Below are 18,336 nucleotides of genomic sequence, written 5' to 3' on the forward strand. Positions count from 1 at the left end.
AACTTCTGCACTTTTCGGCCCCTCCATGGTCTCTTCTTCGTCCATCTGCTTTTCCTCAGACTGTTCAGATTGTGATCTCGTCACTACCATAATTGCATTGCCTTTGGGATTAAGCTCAGTGTTGCTTGGTAGAGATCCAGTAGGACGATTTGACAATTGGGAAGCAATTTGACCCATCTGACTTTTCAACCTCTGCATCATAGCTTCTTGATTTTGTAAGCGAGCCTCTGTACCCGCCACATATTTCATCATTATTTCCTCAAAACTCGGCTTCTTCTCCTCTTGCTTGGGCTGCCAGTTCTGATTATAATTGTTGTTGTAGGAGTTGTACGGCTGTCGTCCTTGATTTCCCATAAAATTTACAGCATCAACTTCAAACAACTGCTGATCTTCTTTCAGATTCCCTTGTGCTGGCGCTGTTTTCATGAGTGCTACTTGATGTGTTAGAGCGTCGATCTTAGCATTCAGGGCCATCAAAGCATCGACCTCTAGAACTCCGGCCTTCTTTTCCTTCTTTACATCCGGCCATCCAATGTTACTCTCAGCCATATTTCCAATGATCTCCCAGGCTTCAGCTGGCGTCTTCCTGAATAAGCATCCATTAGCAGCAGCATCCAGCATAGATCGAACCGACTGATCGGTTCCGTTGTAGAATGCCTGGTTCTGCTGGCTTTGAGTAAGATTATGCTGAGGACATGTCCTCAATATCTTTTTGAACCTGGTCCACGCCGCATGTAGAGATTCTCCTTCCTTTTGCTTGAAAGATATAATATCAGAGAATAACTTAGCCATCTTCGTAGGAGGAAAGTATTTCTTTAGGAATTCTTGGACAAGACCCGTCCAAGTAGTAATACAACCAGTCGGCAGATCATCGAGCCACTCCAAGGTTCGTACTGTAGAGAGAATGGAAATAACCACAGTCTCACTGCATCAGAGGTTACCCCATTGAACTTGAATGTGTCGCAGATCGACAAGAATCACTCCAGATGAGCGTAAGGATCCTCAGTAGAAGTGCCTCCAAACCGTGCTTGAAGTTGGATCATCTGAATAGTGGAGGGTTTAAGCTCAAAGCTGTTCGCCTTAACAGCGGGGTGAACGATGCTGGATCCATAACCTTCAACCGGAGGCCTAATAAGATCCCAAACAGTGTGGTTGTCAACTTCTTCTGCCATCTCTTCCTCAAACTCAGAACTAAGTTCCAGATTAAGATCTCTCTTAGCACAACGAATTTTTTCTGAGTGTGCGTTCTATCTCCAAGTCGAGTGGTAGGAGATTTTTAAAAAATCTAGATCGACGCATGCACTAGCAGACGAGTACCTGACAAACAAAAAGAAAATAAAAAAATTCAAAATTTTATTTTAAAAAAAAAACAGTCTAATCTCAAGAGAAATAAAAATTCTGATATCATAAACAGTCCCCGGCAACGGCGCCAAAAACTTGACCGCGTTAATCGGTGTGAATAAATTCAACTGGCAAGTATACCAGGTCAAGTAATAATATAGTGGACAAAGGTCCAAGTGTCGAACCCACAGGGACTGTATAAAAATGATTACCAAAATATATTTATTTCTACCTAATCTAGACTAATTAAAAGGATGATTTTAGATTTTTAACTAATAAATAAAATTGCAAATAAAATTAAATTAAATAAAAATGTGGCAGAAAATTTTGGATTAATTCAAATTTGGGAAAAGTTCGATCAAGGACTCACGTAGGTACCAGACAATTCATGTAACAAGCAGTCAATCTAAGATATTAGACTTAATCGTAATTCACGGGAATTTTCCTAATTTGTTCGAAGGACTATTTCTAGAACAATCAAACCTATTCAAATATTGATGAACTAATCTTTCGTAATTCTAATCAAATTTGAATGCATAAATCACTGTGAAAATTCAGTCAACACCTAAACCGCATAATGAAACCGAATTCTATTTCTAGTCAGTTTTACACTATGTTGAAAATCAAAGTGATCGAATTCGAGACCTCCTCTGTCGACTTGGAATCGATTAACAAACAAACAAATAACTGGCCAAGAAATTTGTAAGACAAAGATAAATTTGATAATCAATAAAATCAATTAAGCCTGAAAATCTCAAATAAACAAATCAAGTTTTTACATAAACTGTCTGGCCCAATCACGTGGCCTTGATCGAAAGAAAGAAACTACTCACTAATAAACATGATTCAATAAATCAAGTTTAAAAACATAAAATAAAAATACTAGAATAGAAGAAATTCTGAAGAAATTTGCTCAACAGCCGCCGTAAGCTTTTCCCGTACTCAAAAAGATCAAAAGTCTGTAAAAAGGGCATAAAAATTCTATTTATAGGGCCGCCCAATTAGAATCCCTTAAAAATAATATTAAACTCGGAATTTAGGTCACGGACACGCGCGCGTGCGAGGAGGAGCCTCGCGCGCGCGCGGCTTCTCTACATCTCTCTGGAAATCTCTTCGGCGCGGGGCGCGAGGCATGAGCTCGCCCGCGCGCGCCTCTTCTAATCACCCTCTGGAAATTCCTTCTACGCGCGCGCGGGGCATGAGCTCGCCCGCGCGCGCCTGGCCCTGGATGCCTTTGGAATTCCCTTAGGCGCACGCGCGAGCAAGAGGCTCGCGCGCGCGCGCCTTGTTGCACAGAAATCCCAATTTTTTCTTAAATTCCTACAAAATTCAACCAGGTGAGTCTAATGAAAACACATAACATAAAACATTAATAAAACTTACAAAAATAACTTAATTGCATGCAAACTAAACATAAAGTGCTATAAAATAATGCATACCAAACACACTTATCAGATTTCTTCACCCAGGGCTTTGACCTCTGTTCTGCTCAGTACGAGGCAGCTGGCCTGATGCAGGAAGGAGTTCCAGATCTTAATTTGGCCATTGCTTCTTTACCCTCCGGTCCTGAAAATGAAGGAGAAGGGCCCCAGGAAGGGGTAGACGCCAGCGAAGAGCAGAAATCTCTAGAGGGAACCGACCCCTCGGGTTCTTAGATTTAGGCTATTCATCGGAGCTTTAGGCTTAGGCTCCTAACTTTTATACATGTATATTTTGTTGTTAATGAAAAACTTTGTTCTTGATTCGCCTCTTTACTCGAATGATTTTTTCTGTATGCCTGGCTAAATCCTCTGTTTTGATATTTTTTTACCATGAGCTTCGAACATGAGGGTGGCCTATTCCCTCGGGCATTTCCGATGCCCGAGCGCCAGGAATCCTGGGTCCTTTTCAAGCCCCAGGCGGTGGGCCGCCTGAGCTCATATTGCTCACGCATTACCACGGGCCTTTGAGTACCTGGGTGGTGGATCACCTGGGTTTTTTGGTGCCAGGGTGGCGGATCACCTGGACTTACATGGCTCATGAATTACCATGGGCCTTTGAGCACCAGGGTGGTCGATCACCTGGGTTTTTTGGTGCCAGGGTGGCAGATCACCTGGACTTACATGGCTCGTGAATTACCACGGGCCTTTGAGCACCAGGGTGGTGGATCACCTGGGTTTTTTGGTGCCAAAGTGGCAGATCACCTGGACTTATATGGCTCGTGAATTACCACGGGCCTTTGAGTACCAGGGTGGTGGATCACCTGGATTTACATGGCTCGTGAATTACCACAGGCCTTTGAGTACCAGGGTGGTGGATCACCTGGATTTACATGGCTCGTGAATTACCACGGGCCTTTGAGTACCAGGGTGGTGGATCACCTGAGTTTTTTGGTGCCAGGGTGGCAGATCATCTGGACTTACATGGCTCGTGAATTACCACGGGCCTTTGAGTATCAGGGTGGTGGATCACCTGGGTTTTTTGGTGCCAGGGTGGCAGATCATCTGGACTTACATGGCTCGTGAATTACCACGGGCCTTTGAGTACCAGGGTGGTGGATCACCTGGATTTACATGGCTCGTGAATTACCATGGGCCTTTGAGTACCAGGGTGGTGGATCACCTGGGTTTTTTGGTGCCAGGGTGGCAGATCACCTGGACTTACATGGCTCGTGAATTACCACGGGCCTTTGAGTACCAGGGTGGTGGATCACCTGGGTTTTTTTTTTTTTATTCTGCGTTTACAATAGATCAAAACATACCTTTTATTTATACAACCGGAAGAAACATAATTTACAGGCGCATATGTACTTTTAAGGATAATAAGACTTAAGATGCAGAGTATTCCAGGGCCTCTGTAGGACTTTGCCCCGGCTGTCCTCCAAATACCAGGCGCTCCTTCCTATCCTTCGAATTACTTTGTAAGGTCCTTCCCATTTTGCTTCTAGCTTCTTTACCCCTCCTGCCGGGTTAACTTTCTTCAGTACCAAATCTCCTATCTGGAATTCCCGGGTTTTGACCTTTTGATTGAACGCCTTGATTATCCTGCTCCGATAGGCTTCCATTCGAATAGCGGCCCGTTCTTTTTTTTCTTCAATCAGGTCTAACTCTTGCGTCTTGTCCATGGTTTCTCCATCCTGGTGGGCTCTTACCCGGGGGAAGGTCTGTCCGATTTCCACTAGGATCACGGCCTCGAACCCATACACCAAGCTGAAGGGTGTTTCTCCTGTGGCCGTCCTGGGGGTAGTGCGGTAAGACCATAGCACACCGGGGACCTCCTCCACCCAACTTTTACCAGCACCAAAGAGTCAGGTTTGTAAAGTTTGGATGATAGTCCTGTTAGTTACTTTCATTTGTCCGTTGCTTTGGGGGTACGCCACGGAAGTGAATACCTGCTTTACCATCATCTCTGTGCACCAATCCTTTATTTTCTTTCCCTGGAACTGCCTTCCATTGTCCGAGACAAGCTTTCGGGGTAAACTAAATCGGCAGACAATGTTATTTCAAATAAATCCCAATACCGCCTCTTCAGTGATTCTCGCTAATGACTCAGCCTCCACCCATTTAGAGAAATAATCCACTGCCACCAGTAAAAACTTCTTCTGTCCGGGGCCCACAGGAAATGGTCCCACGATATCCATGCCCCACTGATCAAAAGGGCAGGATGCCCACATCGGCTGTAACTCTGCCGCTGGCTTATGAGAAAAGTTCCCAAACCTTTGGCATCCTTCACACATTTTGACTACCTGTCGGGCATCCTGCTGCAGGGTGGGCCACCAATATCCCGCCAATAGGGTACACCGGACCAAGCTCAGAGCCCCTCCGTGATCTCCGCAACAGCCTTCGTGTATTTCCTGAAGTACATAGCCCACTTCTCCTTGGGCTAGGCACCTTAGCAAGGGACCCTGAAAAGATCGCCGGTATAACTTTTCATTAATCAAGGTGAATCGAGTTACCTGCCTTCTGAGCTTTTGGGCATGTGCCTCATCCCCAGGAAGGATTCCTGTCTGCAAGTACTCCACAAGGGGAGCCATCCAAGATCTTTTCGAGGCCTCTTCTTCCCTTCCTTCAATGGCCATCACCGACCCGGACTGTTGTATCACCTCCCGGCTATCAATACCAGTGAGGGATGATGCCACCCTGGCTAGGGCGTCTGCCTCCGCATTATGCTCCCTGGGAATTTGCTCAATGCTCCAGCTAGAAAATTTTTCTCCCTGCTGTTTGATAAGTCCCACATACTCCTGCAATCTCTTCTCTCTGATGCCAAAATTTCCCTGGACTTGCTGCACTACCAGTTGAGAATTCGAATACACAATCACATGCCTGGCTCCCGCCTTCCGAGCCAATTTCAAGCCCGAGATTACTGCTTCATACTCTGCTTCATTGTTCGACTTGAAAGATGATAATCTTATCGCCACTTTAGTTTTTTTCTGAGTGGGAGAAATGAGGATCACCCCCACTCTGCTTCCTTCCAAACTGCTGGCCCCATCCACAAAGATTCTCCACACCTCCTCCTGTCCAAATGTTATGACCTTGGTCAGGAAGTCAGACAAAGCTTGTGCCTTAATAGCTGCCCGAGGCTTGTACTCTATATCGTATTCTCCCAATTCTACTACCCACTTGACCAATCGACCTGAAGCATCCGACTGAGTCATCACACGGCCCAAGGGGCTATTGGTCAGGGCAGTGACCGGATGCGATAGGAAGTAAGGTCGGAGCTTCCGGGCAGTCAAAATAAGGGCCAGGGCCATCTTTTCCATTTCACTGTATCGGGTCTCGGGCCCCTTCAGAGCATGGCTTACGTAATAAACTGGATTTTGATCTCCTCCCTCTTCCTTTATTAACACCGTGCTCACAGCAAACTCTGTCGTGGAGATAAACCCACAATCTCTCACCTGGTTCGGGCTTAACCAGGATGAGAAGATTTGCCAGATGCTCCTTTAATTCCTGGAAAGCCCGTTCACAATCCTCACTCCATCCGAATCTCTGAGCCTTCCTCAACACCTGAAAGAAAGGATGACTCCGGTGGGCAGACCGAGCAATGAAACAAGACAAGGCAGTGACTCTTCCAGTCAACCGCTGCACTTCCCTAATGGAGGAGGGTGATGGCATCTCCCTCAGGATTTTTACTTTCTCCGGGTTTACCTCTATTCCTCTCTCGGTCACTACAAATCCCAAGAATTTCCCGCTTTTCACTCCGAACACGCACTTAGCCGGGTTAAGCTTCACCCTGTACCTTCGCAAGGTACCAAAGGTTTCTTCCAAGTCAGGAATAAAATGGTCCCGGGTCCTGGATTTCACCAGAATATCATCCACATATACCTCGACATTCCGGCCCAATTGATTTTTGAAAACTCTATCCATCATCCTTTGATAGGTGGCTCCTGCATTCTTTAACCCAAAAGGCATAACCACATAACAAAACGTTCCTCCTGACGTAACAAAACTGACCTTATCCTGATCCTCCCTAGCCAGGGGAATTTGATGGTATCCCTGGTAAGCATCCATAAAGCAAAGCAGCTCATAACCAGAGGTAGAATCTACTAACTGATCAATCCAGGGTAGGGGATAGCAGTCCTTGGGGCAGGCTTTGTTTAAGTCTCGAAAATCTATACACATTCTCTATTTTCCTGTACTTTTGGGTACCAGCACTACGTTAGATAACCAAGTAGGAAACTGTACCTCTTTAACGTGACCTGCTTCCAGAAGTTCCCGGACTTGCTCAGCAATGACCTTGTCTTTTTTTGCCCCAAAGTGTCTCTTCTTTTGCCTGACGGGCCGAGATCCTGGGAGGATATTTAGCCTATGCTCTGCCAAATGGGCCGGGACTCCAGTTATCTCCTTAGGATACCAGGCAAACACATCCGCGTTCTGGGTCAGGCAGGTCTTTAATTGCTTAACCAAAGCAGGCTCCATTCCCCGAGCCACCCGGGCGATCTTCCCTGGCTGTCCAGGCACTACCTCCACCTCCTCATATTCTTCTTTTACTTCTCCTACCGCGCACACCTCTTCCTGTCTGGAACCATCTCTCCTCTCCGTCCCTCGTGCCCTCTTTTATCCACCTGGATGGTGTCCGCATAACACCGTCGGGATGAGTGTTGATCTCCCTTTACTTTGCCCACTCGATCCCCCACCGGGAATTTGATCTTTTGGTGGTAAGCGGAAGCGACAGCCCTAAAGGCATTTAAGGCCGGCCTTCCCAGGATAATATTTTAGGAAGATAGGGCCTCCACCACGGTGAAGAGGGCCATGACAGTCTTCTTTGTATCACCCGATCCTAACGTAATAGGCAACTGCACTTCTCCTTTAGGCCGAATGGTATGTCCTGCAAACCCATACAGGGATGTTTTTACAGGGTTAATCTCACATCCCCGCAATTCCATTTGCTCAAATGCATCCTGGAAAATGACATTCACAGAACTCCCCGAATCCACAAACACCCTTCTTATGTCATAGTTAGCCTGCGCTCGGATGAGTAAAGCATCGTTGTGGGGTAGACATACTCCCTCCAAATCCTCGGGCCCAAATGTAATGACTGGGCAGGGATCTGGTCTCCGGGCCTCGATTCCCAGGACCTCTCTTTTGCTCCAAGATTTCCGAGCCCTATTAGAGTCCCCGTCAGTGGATCCTCCCAAAATCATATTGATCACCCCTTTGGAAGATCCCTCTCGGGGTCCTTTGTCAGGCCCTCGTGGCGTTACCTCCTGGGCTTTTGAGGGGTCGGGCCTATTGTTTCACGGGGTGTCAAACCGGGGTACCCAGGGGCGTCCCCGCTGTTTTTTCTCCACATGTTTTGTTTCTTCGGGTATAGGCTGCCCCGGTTCCACGATGAGCCTCCGGCACTCATTAGTGTCGTGTGTGTTAACCCGGTGTATCGAACAGTATTTTCCCGGCCTTTTTGGAGGCAACGGCTGAACATTCTCCTCACACAAGTGGATTTCCCTATCCCGGGTTACCCTGTGAGGAGCAAAAACGGCAAGCCTCCCTGGTTGATCCTGCCTTCTTCTTCCTTGATTACTCTGGTTTCCTTTCTCCTTCTGTTCTTCCCTTCTATCCTTTTCCCTCTTCTGTCGCTGGGCCTCCTCCATATTGATATATTTCTCGGCTCGAGCCAAGAGGTCCTCAAAATATCTGGGAGCCCTCTTGACTAAAGACCGGAAGAATTCTCCTTCTTTAAGCCCTTGCGTGAAAGCAGTGATTTTGGTTTCAGGTGCACACGCAGGCACTTCCAGGGCCACTCTATTGAACTTTTTAATATAAGCTCTTAGAGACTCCTCTTTTAGCTGCTTTATCTCGAAGAGGCTAAGAGTGGTTTTCTTGTATCGCTTGCTGCTGAAGTATTGCAAAAAGACTTCCCGAAATTCTTTGAAAGTCTTAATGCTTCCTTCTTCCAGATTTTCGAACCATCTCTGGGCGGAGTCCACCAAGGTAGTTAGAAACACCTTGCACTTGATTTGATCACCATAGCAATGCAATATTGCCACATTTTCAAATCGGATTACATGCTCATCGGGATCAGCGCTGCCATCATACTCCTTGATTTTGGCGGACTTGAAATAGACTGGCAATGGCTCTCTAATGATTTCCGAAGAGAAGGGACAGCCCAAACTTTTGACCCGCAAAGATTCCCGCGGGTCAGTATTCTCCAGTTTTTGTATTTTTTGTTTCAAAATTTCCAACTCCCCTGCCATGGTGACATTTGCCGATCCTGCATGTGAATTTTCCTCCTCCTCCACGTGTATGCCTTTATTCTTCTCTTTCTCGGGCCTCGGCCCTGGTTCTTCTTCCCCTTCTATTCCTTTTCATTATCCTTCCCTTGGCCCTCTTTTTCTCCTTGTTGTATCGCCAAGATTCTTTGTACAGCCGCGTCCACCATAGCGTTCATTTGTTCCTGGAGTGCAGCCACTGTTCGACGAGAGCTTTCAGGATCATCCATGATGGTCATATCTACGCCTTAGACTCACTTCTCACAGATGGTGCCAATGACGCGATTATCACAAAATGACTACCCGTGGATGGGTAAATTCCCGAGCGGAAAAGGTAGGTGAAGATACAAAATATATGAATATCTTATCCGTTTGGAGACGAAGTTCTACGAATATTTTTTAGAGAGTGAGTCCATAGCCCTACCTTGCCCCCCAGGACGGGCTTTTATACTCGCCCACCCGGGTCCTCAATGATTACTGGGTATGGCCTTACTGACAACTTTTAGGGTGATAAGATGGTTATCACGTGTGATTTAGACCTCCACAATTTCCGGACAGAGCCCACTCCTTTGGATCGTGTTTAGTAATGATTGGATTTGTGATTTGAACCTGATACACTTCAAATAAACGTGGCCGTTTCCTGGCCCTAAAAATAGAAAGGCCGGGGCCCCACTGGTTTTTCTTTTCTTTCCTAACTTCCGAAGGCTTACTTCGGGAGGTACCCGGGTTCCTTTCGATCTCCTGTATCGGTCCGGGTGCTAAGGCCTCCCAGGTTAAGCCTTCCTCGTAGATCCCAGGTTACTGCCACCCAGTCCCGGGTTCCTTAATATGTTGTGGTTACACCATCCTCCCGGGTCCAATCCACCCGGGATATCGTAATATGATATCACCATACTTCCTAAAGATAGTCAGGCTAGGACCTGCTCCGCTGTCCCGAGAAGCTAATACCATCTTTTCGGGTCCTATCCACCCGGGGTATCGTCATCTCAGGTCCTATTTACCCGGGATATCGTAATATGATATCATTAATATATCTCAGGTCCTATTTACCCGGGATATCGTAATATGATATCATTAATATATATATATATATATATATATATATATATATATATATATATATATGTAAAGGGACAACGATATAGAGTGATATGATCTTAACATTAAATTATGCTATTAGATCAAGCAAAACAACAATGTAACCACATTGTTATATAAATAATTAACCTTAAGACCTCCATACAGATTTTAATTACACATTCTAAATTACTTATTTTCAAACAAAAAAAAATGTAAATATAAGATTTTTGGATCAACCTCGAGTCTACATTAAACAATTCCTCATAAACAATAATCATTATGAGATAATGAAAGGCCAAAAGTTTTAGTAAACAAAAGGCAAGTCATGTGAAAGCACACATATATAATTAATGGATTGCATATGCATTGCGGCACTGAGATTGTCCGTGACATTTTGAGAAACAATTTATATATATGTGATAAAAAATCGTGGAGTATGTTGAATATAAAAGGTTAAAATCGATACATATATATTCTATATAATATAATTAGGAATTTTACAAGTATGTAAAAAACATAAAACTTGGACTCCAGCATACTATGAACGAACCATTAGCGTGTAATTCAAATATATATATTGATTAATATTTTATAAATATAGAAATTGCTTCATCAAACTCAATAATTACTTTTTTAAAAAAAAACTTAAATATAAAAAATTTATTAATTCCATTGTATATTTGGATTATTATTATAAGAAAAATGTTATATTAATTTAAAAATTACACACAATTATACGTTATTTTCTAATCTCAAAAGCAAAATATATAAACCTTGTGTAAGTACAACATAGCTTGTCTTATAAATGGTTGCAATGCAAAGTTAAGCAGATGTGAGCTCAAAACACGCTGCGGCGGCATCAGAGGTACGCTGTTTCCCAACCTTTCTTCATTAAATTACTCGAGAAGATCGTAGGCTCCAAATCCCAAAGCTTCATCTTTTTCCAATCCCCGCCTATTTCCAAAGCTTTAATAGTCCCCCATGTTGCTACTCTTGCCCTCTATGTATTTGTTAATTCGTACAAGGACTCTTGCGCATCATCACGCTTTGAAACGACTCATGCTTCATAAAATGCGAGTTCTTGCCCCCCTACAATTGCAAAAAGCTTCGGCCCGTCTTTTCAAACTCTCTGTTCATGTCTAAGATATATGGTTGGTTTATTATATATAAAGCTTGAATACTTGAATGTGCTGAAGCTCAAGTCTGGTTGGGACTTGATCAAGTAGTGGAGTTTTACGTTTCCATGGGAAGTGAAGGAGAGGGTTTCGGGGAATGGCAGCTGGCTCCCGGTGGTGCGCCGCTGTACTTGCAGAGGGATGAGCATTTGACGCATTTTGATGATTCTGTGAATGCAGTCTCTTTTGGGTTTGTTGCCACGGCTATTCTCATTTCCATGTTTATCGTGATGGCCTTATTTGAAAAGTTTCTTAGAACCACCTCGCCGGAGTTCCCTCCACCCCGTGGTGGCCGCCGCGGACTTTCCGACGTCGAGGCGCAAAGCCATGTCCGAGGCTTAAATTCCAAGCTGGGCTCTAATTCTCCTAACGTAAGTTTCTTTATTCATTTTACCCTGTTTTTCCCTTATTGGTGTTTTGATGACAAATTGTCTGGTTTTCGTACACTTTGTGATGATTACTATTATTACATAAAGTCGTCGTTGTTTTCTTTTTTCTTCCCTTTTCCTACGTTATCTGTTCGACAACATTGCTTCTTTCTCAAAGTTGGCTTTTTCTCTCACGTTCGACCTGTTTTCCAACCTCCATTAAATTTCATGTTCATTTTCATTGACAAAAGTGTGGAGGAGAAAATATTCGAATAAATTATGTAGAAAACAGAGGTGTCAGTTGAGTGAAGTAACTTGTGTATTTCGTTTGAGGGGTGGGTCTTTGTTTGGCCCTACAAGGACACTATGGCTTATATAACACATGCAGTACTATTGTTTTTTAAGTATTTGTTTCCAGACTATATTGGTCCCATGAGGCCCATAATTTTCCAAAAGCAAGTGCGTGTTTATGTTTGTGTTTCCTGAAATATGTAGGTTCTGATTGGCATAGTTTTGCTACAGATGTATCTAGTGGGATTTGGGAACAAAATGTTTTTTTCCCCCTCTAAAACCTTGTTGTCGATTGGCATTTGGTAAACTAGTGTCTATCTCAGGTTTTTCTTAACAAAATGAAATTTTGTTAAGATTTTATTGACGAAAAGCTGAGAAACGTTCCTAAAAGCTCTCCCAAACACTGTCGAAGAAGCCTTGAATAGCTTCAACAACTATGTTCTCATGAGCGTTGAAATATGAGTTTAGTAAGATACGGTATCTCGAAAGGCAGCCCTGTTTATGCCCGCATTTTACCAGGCAGATATATGCTATATCACATGGTAAAGTCCTTGATCTGATGATTCTGCTGGTGGTGTCACCTTTGCGGTGTTAGGCTCGATGAAATTATTGTATGGATCAAGTCTCAGGTGATTGTTTTGTCCTGTAAAACACCTTGGTTGTCCCCTTTTGGTTTGATCCTTATTTAAAGGTTCTACTGAACTTATAATGAGGAGGAAATTTGATATAAGATGTGGAGAAAGTACCACCATGGGATACATTGTGGAAGGTTTTTGGCCAAAAGGTGCTGCTTCTGAGCACCAAATTGAAACGATTCAGTTCTCTTTTGTAAATCTCATCTAAATTTTGCAGGGATTTCAGATATCTATTCGACCCAAAGTTATTTCCGTTCTGATGCCTGGTGACAGTATTCCGAAGTTCATCGCACATCCTGCCCCCGCTCCATTGCCTCCAGAGCACGTTTCATGGCCTTCACATAGACAGGAACCGGTATAAAAGTATTGCACTTTTCGCCGATTCTACCTGAACGTCGTTCCAGTATGCAGAATCTCGAAATGTTTGGACATTGAGGTCAACTTGAGCTTTTATGATATGATGATGTTGTGTATATAATCAAGCTAAAAACTAGTACTTGACTAGTGTTTCTAAAATTGAATTGTATATCGAGTGCAAGTGTTGGATCTAGTTGAGTTCCAGGATTCTGTATGGTAATGAACTTTATTGAGTCATTTTGGGAGTTGGTTTGTTTGGTTTATAAGATATTTCGAAGCTAAAAAGGTGTAATAAGTATTTGGCTTTAACATTTAGTCCGGTTGAGGTGTAAGTTTTTGGCAGAAAGAATTCAAGTGTCATTTCAAATGAACTGGATTTCACTGTCTTCTTGTGGACTTGACAATAAACTCATTCCTATCCTCTTCAATTCCTATCCAATTTCTGCTCCAATTCTAAAAAAATCTGCACTAACTCGTATAAAACTTGAAAAAAAAAAACACACAATTGGAGCTGTGCTTGTACAGATCCTGTCCCGGATACTTGTTAAAAAAAAGGAAGACGACCTTTGACTTTTCATTCACACAAATCCACAAATATGTGTCATAAAATTTTATTAATTTTTTGTTGTTTTTGGGACGACAACACATGAGACAAGTTTAAAGACCAAAATAGCCTTCGCTAAGCTAAAATTTACAAACCTTACTAACCCCTTAACACTACAGAAATATGAAACATTCCAAGGATACAACTGGGTTTTCAAGCATCTCATTACTTGTCAGCGGCCACTTGCGATCTCTACCATTCTCTTTCCCTTCGTCCACTTTTCGGAGCCTATCTCCCAACCCGGATCCGACCCGTCCTGGAGATTTCCCAAACCTTCTGGATGATGGGCTCCGACCAAGGTCCGTTTTCGAAGACCCGCCATTGTTTCTGCTCACCGGAGACCTTGACCGTCTTCCGGATATTTCACCGGTATCCTTCTTCCTCCCATTCCCGGACGAAGAAATGGATCCGGGTCTTGAACGATCCATCGAAGATTCGGACGCCCGACCCGGAGATTTCCCCAACGTCTTATCCCTCTTCACCTCGCCGGGGGGTCGGTTCTTCAGCCTAGCCGGAGACTTCTGGTACACATCGCGGACTTCATCGTTTCCATTGCCCTTTTTTCCTCTCTTCTCCTTAATATTTGCCAAACCACCAACACCGCCGCCGTGGGTGCTGCAGATCTCAGGCACCTCCGCCGCGCAGGTTTTCTTGGTGACTGTACCTTCTGGGTGTTTTTCAGCTGGAAGCTTGGAGAAGTCTGTTAACAAAGGCGCGGCCTTGATGAAAGGAGTTTCGTTTTGTTGGGATGAAGGTGGCAGTTGTTTAGCAACGGCGGGGGTTTCGGAGAGGACTTCTTTGACTGTTTCTTCGTCTGAGAACGGTAGAGTGGGTGGCGGAGATTTGCTGCGAGCGTCGGCGGTGCCACGGCGTTGTTTTCTGGTACATTTAGACTTGGATTTGTGATGTTTCTTCAGTGACTTGGAAGTTACTGAGGAGCGGTTGGTGCTAATGCAGATACCCATGGGGGTCTGTTTCAGAGAAGACGACGGAGCAACGGCGGCGGAGGCTTAGAGTTTAGGAGAAGGGGAAGTGTTGAAAGAGGTCAGTCGTAGATTGCATGTATTTATTAGGTTTGTTGGAGAGAGATTTTGCGGCCTTCTCTAGTTGGCAAGGAAATTGACTAGACGAAGACTAGGCAACTGTATTTTTTTAATGAACAGTGAAAATTCTTTTTTCAAAATAAATAAGTAATAATAGGGCAAATTTTTTGTTTTAAAAAATACAAAATTTGATTCCACATATTTCGATTTATATCTGGTTAATTCATGTATAATTGACTTGTTCCTTCCCAATTAGTGGACAGTAGATTTCTTTTTAAAAAAATTATGAGCCGATTAAATCGGATTTGTCTATGTTATAATATGAGTAAATGTCCTAAATATTAATCCAGATATCTTTACTATATTGTAATATATAATCGTTAGTAACTAGATTCGGTAGATTTGGTCATTTATTAATAGATGTTCAAATTTATTTTTTTATCGTTGTTTCAATATATTTATAATAATTAAAAAATACAAAAGTAAATTGATCATTCAAAAATTTCCCGCCTCCTCTTTCAATTATATCTCATTATCTTAAGTCTTAATTACCACTATCTCGTTACTATAATATAGGGAAAAAAAATCATAAACAACTTCACATTTACAAAAAATATATTTTACAGTGCATTAATTATAAATACTAATGTTCATTGCACGCGATGCGTGCATATATATAAATTTTTTATGTTAATTGATTTTCATATTATTTCTAGAAGTCACATGATGAATTAAATATTCAAAATTTTAAAAGTGATAACAATCTAATATAATCTAAATATTTAAAAATACAAATAAAGATAGAGAATGTCATTTTGGTAAATAAGATAAAATCTAATGGCAAAAAAATAAGAGATCATATAAAATGACTAATTTGTCTAATATTTTTGGTTTTGTTTGGAATTAAATTAAAATATAATCGTAATTTAATCCCAAACTTTATCAATTAATTTAAGTTAATTAATTAAAGGCTCTTTACTATAAAATATACTAAGATGTTACATTATTCGCATGTAAATGTAATGTAACGTGTGGACTCATGTGAAAAAAAAAACGTATAGTCTCGCATAACCATGTATATCTTCAGATGACTAGGATAGCATCGAAAACCCGATTAAATCTCATGTAATTACGACTTACGAGACACATGATCACCTGACCCAGAAAGGTAAATTAATATTGTGCTAGCTCAATGTATTTTTAAAAAAAAAATCATCATATTTTTGAATATGTGATTGTATTTACTAAAATATAAAAATCGGGGTTTTAAATTTAAAACCATGCACGACGCAATAAATTAGTAGTGAGTGAGAATAGATCCATCAACATCGAAGGGGTAGTGGTTCCATGTTACGAGAAATAAAAAATGGGAGCTACTTCCCTGTAAAATATTATTATATCAAGTCTTTCTCGTTCGCCCTACATCATCTAAATGCGCCACATGCACCCTTCTTCTCCTTTCACGTTCCGGGATGAAAAGCCCAACACTTTAATGCTAAGCATTAATGAATTTCCCGCTGTTCGATCGTTAATTGAGCAGTTCATGTTTTCATCTTACAAACGCGTGCATGACCATACAGCCACACAAACACACACACACACCCCGCAGGATCTGTAGCTTTTGTAGATAGATTTTAAATCAATTATGTACATGATTAGTATATGAATAAGTCGTTCATGAGCTATTCAGAGCTCCGTTTTATGACCATACGGCCACACAAGCGCACACACACACCGCGGGCAATGTAGCTTTTTTGAATAGATTTTAAAATAGTTTTGTGTAAATGAATCAAGTCGTTCATGAGTTGTTCGGAATTTGATTCAATGAAAGCTTGTTTGAGCTTATTTAATGAGACTCGTTAAAATAAATAAACCAAGATCAATCTTTATGATATTCAGCATGTTTCGGGATACTTTATTACTCAACATTAATGAACTTCCCGCAGTTTGATAGTTGATTAATATAAGCAGTGTTTTAATCTTAAAACGCATGCACGGACATAAAACTTACACATGGGCTTTGTAAATTAAATTAGGATAGATTTAGGTTTGGTCCATGATTCAAATTCAGCGGGCTCGGTCTTCATTAGTTGGTTAAAAAAGTTTAGAAAGTAGGCCCATGAGCTATTTCAAGGTGATTCGTTTTTCGAATACTATTTTGTGGTGTGTTTGGCAAAATAGAAATGACATGGTTTGAAATGGGAGGTGCAAGTTAGCTACTGTTATTTTTCAATCGGCTTTTAATATCCACTCTCAATGGTTAATGGTTAAGCAGGTGGGTGCTCAACCCTCCTCTTCTACTTCACAGATTGGGTTTCGAAGGTGAATAAAGCCTCCTGAAAAAATTTTTAAGTGTAATGTTGATGTTGCTGTGATTGATAATTATTCTCATTTTGGCTATGGTTGCGTTCTTCGTAATACTTATGGAGTAGTGGCAGCTGCTACTCATGGTAGATTGCAGGGACACCTTAACGCAATGGTAGCAGAAGCCTTGAGTATACGAGAAGCTCTTAGTTGGCTTAAAAGTTTAGACTTTTCTCATATCATTGTTGAATCTGATGCTCTGCTGGTCATTGAAGCGTTGAATAATTCTTCGAAGTCTGATTCTTCTAGATTAGGCTTAATAGTGGATGATTGTAAAATCCTTGCTGGGGATTTCTCGTCTTGTCAATTTATTTTTTTGTATAGATCAGCGAACCAGGCTGCCCATGCTTTGGCTAGGAAAGCGGTTTCTATGTCTGGTTTGTTAGAAAGGGCTACGCCCTCTCCTACTTTTATTTCCTCTGTAATTTTGTAGAATTTGGTATAATGTTATTTATCTTGTTTCAAAAAAAAAAGTTCGTAAAAAAGAATAGTGGTCATTAAGTGGCCACTTCATATTTTATCAACTGCGGCCCTTTATCTGTCACTCAATGAATGAAACGAAACATTGCATTGCTAGAAACTTGTGGAGTGGGATCAAAAATAGACTTGGATAGCTCACCTCTTGATAATTGAAAACTGATGTTACGATCTAATTATTGAGTATATACACTTTTCTTTCATTTTTATAATCGAGTCCGAATTGGAAATTGCCAAGTATCATTTTTGTCGCTTTGTCATATAATAATTGATGTTAATCTGATGCTACAAGTTTTTATTTTTGTCTTCTCCTGCTGAAAATAATTTATGTTCAGAATGAAGCTTTCTTTAACCACGATAATGAGAATCATGGCATTAATTAATTATATATCATTTAACCTAAAATCATAGTTGATATACCGTCACTGTGTAAATTGAAATATCATAATGTCCTATAGTGAAACATATGAGCCTTAGTTCAAATACTAGTTAATTAGAGAATCAAAGTTATTGTCATTCGATCGAGTTTTTTGTAGTTTTGTAAAACACGTCATTCAAATCCATATATTTGTGAAAAGTACTTAATACGGTTGACATAAAAAATACGTATTTTTCAAATGTAGGCCATACATGTCCATAAAAATTGATTTTATTCGTCGGAATGTCATAAAATTTAATTGGAGATTTTAATAAAAATATTTTTTAATACAATATCGCATGGTATAGGCAAAACACTAAAACAAATAGAGGCAAAAATGAAATTGATGCCATTAAAGATCTATCTGAAGTCTGAACTAACAAGACCCGAGAAAAATATTGTTGCAATCCTCATTATTGATTTTTGATTCGATGATGAGATAAATAATATATGAATAAATAATATAATATAATATAAAATAAATAAAAATGATAATAAA

General features: G+C 41.4%; 4 protein-coding genes across 5 annotated transcripts; 1 reads left to right on the plus strand and 3 right to left on the minus strand.

Moving 5' to 3' along the window:
* Positions 1-4,412: 4,412 nt before the first annotated feature.
* On the minus strand, positions 4,413-5,974 carry LOC140870012 (uncharacterized). Its single transcript, XM_073272989.1, has 3 exons — positions 4,841-5,974; positions 4,712-4,786; positions 4,413-4,607 (listed from the first exon to the last, which is right to left on the minus strand). Exons 1-3 carry the CDS (start codon positions 5,972-5,974, stop codon positions 4,413-4,415), a joined length of 1,404 nt encoding a protein of 467 aa, XP_073129090.1.
* Positions 5,975-7,531: 1,557 nt separating this feature from the next.
* On the minus strand, positions 7,532-7,960 carry LOC140870044 (uncharacterized). The gene has a single exon (XM_073272990.1). The coding sequence runs from the start codon at positions 7,958-7,960 to the stop codon at positions 7,532-7,534; it is 429 nt and encodes a 142-aa protein (XP_073129091.1).
* Positions 7,961-10,922: 2,962 nt separating this feature from the next.
* On the plus strand, positions 10,923-13,092 carry LOC140876427 (uncharacterized). 2 transcript variants are annotated; one of them, XM_073280376.1, is made up of 3 exons: positions 10,923-10,970; positions 11,278-11,651; positions 12,792-13,092. In XM_073280376.1, exons 2-3 carry the CDS (start codon positions 11,349-11,351, stop codon positions 12,933-12,935), a joined length of 447 nt encoding a protein of 148 aa, XP_073136477.1. In that variant the 5' UTR covers positions 10,923-10,970; positions 11,278-11,348; the 3' UTR covers positions 12,936-13,092. The 2 variants fall into 2 exon arrangements, with proteins under 2 accessions (XP_073136477.1, XP_073136476.1); XM_073280375.1 differs by lacking the exon at positions 10,923-10,970 and having other exon boundaries at positions 11,037-11,651.
* Positions 13,093-13,545: 453 nt separating this feature from the next.
* LOC140876154 (uncharacterized) lies at positions 13,546-14,573 on the minus strand. Its single transcript, XM_073280031.1, has one exon. It carries the CDS (start codon positions 14,498-14,500, stop codon positions 13,649-13,651), a length of 852 nt encoding a protein of 283 aa, XP_073136132.1. The 5' UTR covers positions 14,501-14,573; the 3' UTR covers positions 13,546-13,648.
* Positions 14,574-18,336: the final 3,763 nt, after the last annotated feature.

This window comes from Henckelia pumila, chromosome 1 (genome assembly GCF_033568475.1).
Source record: "Henckelia pumila isolate YLH828 chromosome 1, ASM3356847v2, whole genome shotgun sequence".
NCBI classification, from domain to species: Eukaryota; Viridiplantae; Streptophyta; class Magnoliopsida; order Lamiales; family Gesneriaceae; genus Henckelia; species Henckelia pumila.

What these genes read in the sequence shown, in the direction of transcription:
- LOC140876427 (XM_073280376.1), top strand. Translation starts at nt 11,349, where the DNA reads ATGGGAAGTGAAGGAGAGGGTTTCGGGGAATGGCAGCTGGCTCCCGGT. An exon ending in TGGGCTCTAATTCTCCTAAC is followed by an intron (nt 11,652 to 12,791) that starts GTAAGTTTCTTT and finishes TAAATTTTGCAG; the next exon opens with GGATTTCAGATATCTATTCG.
- LOC140870012 (XM_073272989.1), bottom strand. Translation starts at nt 5,974, where the DNA reads ATGACTCAGTCGGATGCTTCAGGTCGATTGGTCAAGTGGGTAGTAGAA. An exon ending in CGAGAATCACTGAAGAGGCG is followed by an intron (nt 4,787 to 4,840) that starts GTATTGGGATTT and finishes TTACCCCGAAAG; the next exon opens with CTTGTCTCGGACAATGGAAG. An exon ending in CAGAGATGATGGTAAAGCAG is followed by an intron (nt 4,608 to 4,711) that starts GTATTCACTTCC and finishes TGCTGGTAAAAG; the next exon opens with TTGGGTGGAGGAGGTCCCCG.
- LOC140870044 (XM_073272990.1), bottom strand. Translation starts at nt 7,960, where the DNA reads ATGATTTTGGGAGGATCCACTGACGGGGACTCTAATAGGGCTCGGAAA.
- LOC140876154 (XM_073280031.1), bottom strand. Translation starts at nt 14,500, where the DNA reads ATGGGTATCTGCATTAGCACCAACCGCTCCTCAGTAACTTCCAAGTCA.